We start from the raw sequence: 9807 nt of genomic DNA, 5'->3' as shown, positions 1-9807 counted from the left end.
GATATATCTACTATCAGCAAATGTTACCGTAGGAAAGGAAATGCTTTGTTTAAAAGAAAGGAGAGGGAGAAGGAGAGACAGAGGGAGAGGGAGAGAGAGAGAGAGAGAGAGAGAGGGAGAGAGGGAGATCGAGTACAGAGGCAGGACAGAGAGAAGGACGAGGCAGCAACTCCAATAAGCATCAGCTCAGCTAAAAGCAAGACTGAACACTCTGCACTACTAGATAAAGGATATATACGTCGGAATGAATAGAGGAGACAATGTGACAAGAGTCAGAAGGGTATTGGGGGGGGGGGGTGGGAATGGGGAATGGGGGGGGGGGGGGGATGCTAGGAGGCAGGGGTTGAGTATGAGAGAGACAGAGGCATAGACGGAGCGCTGGAGAGAAGACGACAGAGAGTGTATGACAAGGTGAAACCGTGAGAGATGAAGAAGAGCTGGAGGGGGAGAGAGAGAAAGAGAGTGAAAGAGCAAGAGAAAAACAGAGAGAAAAGCGAGACAAGAAGGAGAGAGAGAGAGAGGGAGGGAGGGAGGGAGAGAGAGAGAAGGGGAAAGACAGAAAGAGCAGTGGGATGAGAAGTCTGGGCCTGCATAAGCAAAACAAGCCTGGGAGAGAGAGCAAATGAGAGAGAGAGGGAAAGAGAGGGAGAGAGAGAGAGAGAGAGGGAGAGAGAGAGAGGGAGAGAGAGGGAGAGAGAGAGAGAGAGAGGGAGAGAGAGAGGGAGAGAGAGAGAGAGAGGGAGAGAGAGAGAGGGAGAGGGAGAGAGAGAGAGGGAGAGAGAGGAGATGGGGAGCTTTTTTGGCTGAGCAGGGAGAAGAAAGAAGAAGAAAAAAAAAACAGGAAAAAAAAAAAAGTTAAAAAAAAAAAAAAAAAAGAAAAAAAGAAATTTCACAGGGACGTCAGCGAGCCGCTGCCTGACGGGGAGCAAAAATAGAATCTGCGAGACCTGCTACTATATATGGAGATCGCGGATGCTTCCAGAACAAGCCTGGAATCAATTGATTTACATTATTGTTGTCATTGCTGTTTCCTAGCGCCCCTGCTAGCCTCCGCTATGAGGGACCCTCAAAGCACAGGGAAGGCGGGGGGGGGGGGGGGGGGTACTAAACTAGGCTTGTTTTCCAAATCGCCACGTGACCCTCACCAGGTCGCCCAGCGAAACAAGATGGCACACCCATGACAGGAAGCAGGAGTCATGTCGACATCCTGTTGCACTCGGGCAGATAATGGACTGTGTGGTTGGTTGTTATAAATGTCACATATTCGATGCCTGTGAACTCTATGTGAACTCTGTACTGACTGAGCATGTTAAAATTAACAAAATACCTTCATTTGCTGCCTTTGGAGTATGTATACAGTCTACATTAGCAAACAGAGATTTAACATGTTTACTTTTACAACTAGGTACTCGCAGCATATTGAGCACATACTGTACATGCAAAAGATAGTCTATTTAATAACCTAGCAGCTCTTGCGATGAATTTCGAATGCATGGAAGCTGATACGGTTAGTAGTAAGCCTATATGTGACAAATGCCTTCCACGTGCGTGCGCGTTGGCAAGTTAGTGCCATTTAATGACCTTGTCACTTCCGCACAGAAGAGGGGGCTGTAAGGAGAGATCTAACGTTCGCTGGCAAAAATGATCGGCGTGTCCATGGATGCCATGCCAGACCACATCCCACCCCCCCCACCCCCAGCGAATGAAGCGCGTCAGGTCACTAAGTCCCTCTCGCTTGTCGAAACACTGGTTCTTCACACCTCTGATTCGCTTCTTTTTATTTCCACAGCTGGCTTATTCCACCTGAGCGTGTGTGTTGTCAGCCATGTTGGCCGGCTGTCAGTCTGGCCATCTGCCTCAGGCAAGTTTCTAGCACCCTTCTTTAGTTCTCACACACATACTGTACACACAAACATGCCCACATATGCACAAGTGGGTACACACACAATCACACACACACACACGCGCACACACACACACACAATCACACCCACACGCGCACACACCTAGAGGCTTGACATATAGACGTGCAAATTTGTGCACAAACACATACACACACACTGAAATGGGGGAACTCTCGTTTACATGGTTCTACATGAGAAATGGCTAGAACCAACAACCAAGAATCCAAACAAAAACTAAAGCTCAAAATACAAGTCAAATGTCAAAATGTCTCACCTGTTTTGAGGTAAGCTTAATTAAGGAGCCTTCATAACCCTGGGAACAAAAAAGATAAACATATATTTTATAACAAAAACAGTAAAAGTACATCCTTACGACACTGTTTACTTTGTCTGGTAAGACTGATGACGTTAAATCCGGCCTTCAGGTGCCTAAACATTTGCTTTTAGCTTGTTTACGTCTTGTCCTTTGGAGCCATTAACTAAGAAAGAGCCATGCACTTAAACAGCTCTTGCAGGCGACCACAGTCGTTAACTTCAAGTCTTTGTTTACGAAAGCCAACAACTGGGCTCGTCTTTAGCTACTTTAAGTGTGAGGGAAAACACGGAGCAGGGAGCACGTAGCACGGAGTAATGGCAGGGATCAGGGAGCAGGGAGAGGGGAGCAGGGAGCAGGGAGAGGGGAGCAGGGAGAGGGGAGCAGGGAGAGGGGAGCAGGGAGTAGGGAGCAGGGAGCAGGGAGAGGGGAGCAGGGAGAGGGGAGAGGGGAGCGGGGAGCAGGGAGAGGGGAGCAGGGAGCAGGGAGAGGGGAGCAGGGAGCAAGTAGCGGGGTGAGGGGAGAGGGGAGCACGGAGAGGGGAGAGGGGAGCAGGGAGAGGGGAGCAGGGAGCAGGGAGAGGGGAGCAGGGAGCAGGGAGAGGGGAGCAGGGAGAGGGGAGAAAGTAGCGGGGTGAGGGGAGAGGGGAGCACGGAGCAGGGAGCAGGGAGCAGGGAGCAGGGAGAGGGGAGCAGGGAGCAGGGAGAGGGGAGAGGGGAGCAGGGAGAGGGGAGCAGGGAGCAGGGAGCATGGAGCAGGGAGAAAGTAGCGGGGTGAGGGGAGAGGGGAGCACGGAGCAGGGAGCAGGGAGCAGGGAGAAAGTAGCGGGGTGAGGGGAGAGGGGAGCACGGAGCAGGGAGCAGGGAGCAGGGAGAGAGTAGCGGGGTGAGGGGAGAGGGGAGCAGGGAGCAGGGAGAGGGGAGCATGGAGCAGGGAGAAAGTAGCGGGGTGAGGGGAGAGGGGAGCAGGGAGCAGGGAGAGGGGAGAGGGGAGCAGGGAGAGGGGAGCATGGAGCAGGGAGAAAGTAGCGGGGTGAGGGGAGAGGGGAGCAGGGAGCAGGGAGAGGGGAGAGGGGAGCAGGGAGAGGGGAGCAGGGAGCAGGGAGAGGGGAGCAGGGAGCAGGGAGCAGGGAGCAGGGAGCATGGAGCAGGGAGAAAGTAGCGGGGTGAGGGGAGAGGGGAGCACGGAGCAGGGAGCAGGGAGCAGGGAGAGATGAGGGAGGGTAGGAGAGGAGTGGTGCAGGGAGCAGGGAGCAGGGAGCAGGGAGATGGGAGCAGGGAGCAGGGAGAGGGGAGTAGGGAGCAGGGAGTAGGGAGCAGGGAGCAGGGAGCAGGGAGCAGGGAGATGGGAGCAGGGAGCAGGGAGATGGGGAGCAGGGAGTGATAGCGTACCTTGAATGGTCTGAAGAGGAGGTAGAGCTCTCTGGGTTTGATGTCCAGGGGGAGGCCACTCACAAATAACGTCCTGACCTGAGAGATGCAGAGGGGGGAGGCGAGACGAGAGCCATGTTAGAATGCCGTCTACCGAGACATAAATCCAAAACTAGATCAAGAGTCGACAAACACATGAAAACACACGTTTTCTGTGTTTTCTTTCTTTCTCCTTTTTTCTCTCTTTTTTATTTTCTCTCTCTCTCTGTCTCTCGTTGGCACACACACAAACACAAACACACACACACACACAGAAAGTTACTTTAGCAGGATAAGCCATGTTAGAATGCCGTCTACCGAGACATAACTCCAAAACTAGATCAAGAGTCGACAAACACATGAAAACGAAACGCTCACGTTCTGTGTTTCTCTTTCTTTCTTTCTCCTTTTTTCTCTCTTTTTAATTTTCTCTCTCTTTCTTTCTTTCTCTTTCTCACTGACACACACACACACATACACAAACACACACACACGCAGAAGGTTACTTTAGCAGGATAAGGCAGAGTATATATTTCCTGGTGGCTGCGTGTGTGGTCATTTTACAGATTAAGTATACTCCTGCGGACGCCACATTGTATTAGTCTGCGCACAGATTAAGTATACTCCCACGGACGCCCCAACGTTTAGGTCTGCGTTATTATGTTACTCCAAACCCTGTGATAGAGTGATTGAGCTTGTGCGCTGAGGGACGTGTGTGTGTGTGTGTGTGTGTGTGTGTGTGTTTGTGTGTGTAGGCACTAGCAAAACTAGTTTACTTTGGAGACAAATACACACAAACGCATCCACATTGCGCAAACGCAGACATTTTGGAGTATACTTAAACCTTAAATCTGAGACAGAGACCATACTTCCAGTGTGAGTGGTCCAATAACTTCCAACTGGGTGAAATGATTTAACTATTTAATTAGTGCATTATCTCCTTATCTTAACTTCATTATCTGAGAATGGGCTGATATAGAAAAAGAGGGCTGTGTAACTGCAGTGTACCAACGACAACTTACAAGATCTTCTCAATTCCACTCTTACTCGTTAAGGGATGATGTCATTAGACATTTAACAGGGTTTAAAAAGCTGCCCTTGGATGTCTTTCAACAGCGGCCCATAGACAATAAGAATTGATGAAATTCTCTCATGAAATGAAGAGAGGGCAGGAGAAAGGGAAGAAGAGGTCGAGAGAGACATAGAACAGTCAGAGAGATAGAGAGACAGAAGATTCAGAGAGATAGAGAGACAGAAGATTCAGAGAGATAGAGAGACAGAAGATTCAGAGAGATAGAGAGACAGAAGATTCAGAGAGATAGAGAGACAGAAGATTCAGAGAGATAGAGAGACAAAAAAGATTCAGAGAGATAGAGAGACAGAAGATTCAGAGAGATAGAGAGACAAAAAAGATTCAGAGAGATAGAGGCCTTGTCCACACTAATGCCTAATGCGGGTACATTGGAAAGCTCATAATTCTCCAAACAGGGTTTCAAAAGCTGCCCTTGGATGTATTTCAACAGCGGCCCATAAACAATAAGAATTGATGAAATTCTCTGAAATGACTGCCTGATACACACTGATGCACACAAAGACCATTCAGTCTGTGTAACTCGACACCTTTCATGAGACGGATTGCCAAATCTCAACCGATACAAACAAAGGTGCCTAGCAACATGGTGTTTGGTGTACAAGCCTAACCACACATCGGAGGTAACCAGACCCCTCATCTATCCCCCCACCCTTCCATACAGACAGACACACACACACACACACACACACACCCAATCTCTTATCTCCTCACGGCTGAGGAGAGGGAAAACAGACACACTCCCGCTGTCGTGCAATGACAGAGGGGTCTTAACAAACTACCGGCCTCTCCTTACAACGCCTCTTTGAAGCAGCCTGCAGTCGCAAGGACACTACTGCCAAAGAAATACATTCGGTGTGAGAGCGGCTGACAGCACCTCTCCGCATAATAAGATGGGGGGATAAGACAAAGAGGATTCAAAAAAAATCTTAACGTGCCAGGCACCAATCTCACTTAAAGCATACAAATTCAGATAGCTACCCATGTGGAATGGCAATTTGGATTTTCACGAGCAACACTCCAAGTTTTTTATCTATATAAGGCATCTTTGCCTTTGCGGTAGGGGGGACGCTAAAGATGTAACCTTATGGAACTGATAACTAGATTGAAAATTCTACTTTTAAGGAAATGTCTGGGCTTTGCATATTGTGACCGACTGCTCTGTAACCAGTGAGTGCCTTTCAAGTGTACTATTGTTCTTTTATGGTCCTTCCCTGGAGACAGCAAATATTTATTATTTTGACTTTGACTGCAGCCATCGCCTGGAGATGAGGCTTCTTCATAGGGAAGGAGATCTTACTTCTTAACCATGACCTAGAAACACATCTTAAGGCACGCCCTTCTTTTCAATAATTCCTCCTAACGTATACAGTATATATCACCACTCAGTATATTCAATTCAATTTTATTTAATAGCGCCATAACAATACAATTGCCTCTAGGCGCTTTACAGAGCCCAGAGCCTGAACATATATATATATATTTTTATATATATATATATATACAGCCGCGGAAAAAATTAAGAGACCACTTCAAAATTATCAGTTTCTCTGGTTTTACTATTTATTGGTATGTGTTAAAGTAAAATGTACATTTTTGTTTTATTCTATAACCTTCTGGCAACATTCCTACCAAATTTCAAATAAAAATATTGTCATTTAGATAATTTATTTGCAGAAAAATTACAATTGGTCAAAATAGCAAAAATGATGCAGTGTCTTCAGATCTCGAATAATGCAAAGAAAACAAGCTCATATTCATTTTTAAACTACACAATACTAATGCTTACACTTAGGAAGAGTTCAGAAATCAATATGTGGTGGAATAACCTTGATTTAAAATCACAACTTTCATGTGTCTTGGCATGCTCTCCACCAGTCTTTCACATTGCTGTTGGGTGACTTTATGCTACTCCTGGCGCAAGAATTCAAGCAGCTCGGCTTCTTTTCATGGCTTGTGACCATCCATCTTCCTCTTGATCACATTTCAGAGGTTTTTTATGGGATTCAGGTCTCGAAATTGGGCTGGCCATGACAGGGTCCTGATCTGGTGGTACTCCATCCACACCTTTACTGGCCTGGCTGTGTGGCATGGAGCATTGCCCTGCTGGAAAAAACATTTCTCAGAGTTGGGGAACATTGTCAGAGCTAAAGGAAGCAAGTTTTTCTTCCGGGACAACGTTGTACTTTGCCTGGCTGAGGTTTGTAAAAGACCATAAGGATTGAAAAAAACGGACTGGAGGGTCTTCTAGTTCGTCTTCTCTGATGAGTCCAATTTTCAGCTTTGCCCAACACATGGTCGTCTGATGGTTAGACGGAGACCTGGAGAGGCCTACAAGCCAGAGAGTCTTGCACCTACTGTGAAATCGGACTCATCAGAGAAGACGAACTTAGAGGCCAGTAAAGGTGTGGATGGAGTACCGAGCTGAATTCTTGCACCAGGAGTAGCATAAAGTCACCCAACGGCAATGTGAAAGACTGGTGGAGAGCATGCCAAGACACATGAAAGTTGTGATTTTAAATCAAGGTTATTCCACCAAATATTGATTTCTGAACTCTTCCTAAGTGTAAGCATTAGTATTGTGTAGTTTAAAAATGAATATGAGCTTGTTTTCTTTGCATTAATCGAGATCTGAAGACACTGCATCATTTTTGCTATTTTGACTAGGGATGCACCGATCCGATATTTGTATCGGTATCGGTACCGATATGGACGACATTTCTAGATCGGGTATCGGTGAAAATGTGCCGATCCAAAAAAAAAAAAAAAAAAAAAAAAAAATTTTTTTTTTTTTTTTTTTTTAATATTTATACTTGAATCCTATTCCTACTACCTTGCTGCTTTGATAATTCAATTTACCTCACGGGATTAATACAAGTTTATCTATCTATCTGTCTATTGGCTGATCTATTCAGTGTAATTCTATGCTGTGCGCTGTGAGTGACGTCATACAAAAGCAACACGCCGTGCAGAGCTCAGTGTTTACAAAATGGAGCGAGCGAAAGGATCTGCTATCTGGAGCTATTTATTATTTTATTATTTATTTTGTTTTACATTGTATTTTGAATCCCTAATTGCACTGACTGAACCAGTCACACTATATTTATATGATTAAGATTGTTTTACTGGTGCAAAATGATTAAATAAATTAGTAATTCAGTACATTTATATCTGTTTATTTGTTTTTTTTTACATAGGAAAGAAATGTTTAAGTCAAGTCTCATGATCCCAGATCTCCCCCAATGAAACTTACAGTTTGTTATCATCATTTCGCTTTTTTTTTTTATATCGGTATGGGATCGGTATCGGCCGATACTAAACCTCAGATATCGGTATCGGTATCGGAGGTGAAAAAAGCGGATCGGTGCATCCCTAATTTTGACCAATTGTAATTTTTCTGCAAATAAATGATCTAAATGACAATATTTTTATTTGAAATTTGGTAGGAATGTTGCCAGTAGGTTATAGAATAAAACAAAAATGTACATTTTACTTTAACACATACCAATAAATAGTAAAACCAGATAAACTGATAATTTTGAAGTGGTCTCTTAATTTTTTCCGCGGCTGTATATATATATATATATATATATATATATCTTATATCTCAGTTATCTGAATTTTTGAGATACCCTTTTATCAACCAGCCCTTCTCCACCAGTCTGCTCTCTGCCTTATTACTAAGGGGTATAGCTGGGGTACCCCTGAGTACTACTGAGCCAAGGTTGATACCAGAATGATAGATATTTAAGGATTATTGTTTCAGAATATAAGTTATCTCATATTACATATATGGTAACTGTCAATAGTAATGGTAAATGTAGCAGAAGTAGTAGTAGCAGTAGTAGTGATAGCAGCAGTAGTAGTAGGAGTAGTAGTAGCAGTAGTAGTAACAGTAGTAGTAGCAGCAGTAGTAGTATGAGCAGCAGTAGAAGTAGTAGTAGTAGTATAGTATAGTAGTAGTAGTATAGTAGTATAGTTTAGAAGTAGGCTAGAGGTACTGCACACTTCAATGTGTTTTTCTTGAGCTGCAAACTAAACAATATGTCGGTACTGTGATGAAATACATGCAACGAATAAATGCTGGTGTTAATATTAACAAAGTAATTTTTTTTATAAAATGTCTGAATTGTTATGGGTTGAAGGTGGCCATCTCCATGCAAGGCCATGATCACGTAGGGTCGACTTCTCTACGTCACTGCCCACCTCCCCCAGCCACTGAATGCCATCCCTTTCCCACTTTTTAGCATTTTTTTCTAAATTATGCAGTGAGTGGAATTAGGACAGACAGAAGAACAGACAGACAGAAGAACAGAGAGATAGACAGATTCGGTGACTTTAACCCCCAATCCATGGAGATGCATTATGGGAAATCGAGTCCAACTATCATTAGTCTCATTGTGTCTAATGCCAAAAGTCAATGGCACTCAAACACATCAACATCACGGTCCAGGGTCTCACACTATTCCCCCTTCTCTAAAACATCACCGTTAACAGTATCCTGAGTCTTCTGTTTTGTTTTGTTGTTATTGTTGATGTTTCCAAAAATAGAACAACCCAAGGATATATGATGCTGATTTTGTGAAGACCAAGGCTTTCAGTGGTACTATTAATCAGGTAACCACTGACCAAGCTTACGTTTTTCATACGAGTCCAGAACACAGGTCCGAGAGCGATTCAACGTTTGCTCAACAACACTGCAAACAACTTTGTTCTGACCTTTTAATTGTCTTCCTGCATCAGCTCAGAGGTAAACAACACCCTGTTTGCTTTTAAGCTCTAAAACCAAAATAAACGGAGAAGACTGGAAGTCTCACAAAGCCTCTTGTTGTCCTGTTGTCCTCTTCCTCTAAATCTAATTTAAGACTTGCGAAAGGTTCAGACACTCCTTCTCTCTCTCTCTCTCTCTCTCTCTCTCTCTCTCTCTTTCTGTCTGTCTCTCTCTCTCTCTCTCTTTCTATCTGTTTCTCTCTCTATCTCTCTGTCTGTCTCTGTGTGTCTCTCTCACTCCAAATGAAGATAGTTGTCATGCTGTTTAACACATTAATGGTAGGGTGTGAAAATCATTTAACATTGCCTTAAGACTTGACA

At 44.6% G+C, this 9807-nt stretch overlaps 1 protein-coding gene across 2 annotated transcripts in view; it reads right to left on the bottom strand.

Moving 5' to 3' along the window:
- LOC308382180 (RNA-binding protein with multiple splicing-like) overlaps positions 1 to 9807 on the bottom strand; it is a 42032-nt gene that overhangs the window by 25421 nt on the left and 6804 nt on the right. For both annotated transcript variants that reach the window (XM_080859866.1, XM_080859867.1), the window contains exons 2-3: positions 3609 to 3686; positions 2179 to 2217 (exon numbers count right to left, since the gene is read on the bottom strand). In XM_080859866.1, coding sequence (XP_080715992.1) covers positions 2179 to 2217; positions 3609 to 3686 — 117 coding nt within the window. The remainder of the gene's footprint in view (positions 1 to 2178; positions 2218 to 3608; positions 3687 to 9807) is intronic.

The sequence above is a fragment of the Sprattus sprattus genome (assembly GCF_963457725.1).
Source record: "Sprattus sprattus genome assembly, chromosome: 21".
Classification (NCBI taxonomy): domain Eukaryota; kingdom Metazoa; phylum Chordata; class Actinopteri; order Clupeiformes; family Clupeidae; genus Sprattus; species Sprattus sprattus.
This window is presented reverse-complemented; position numbering and strand designations above follow the sequence as displayed.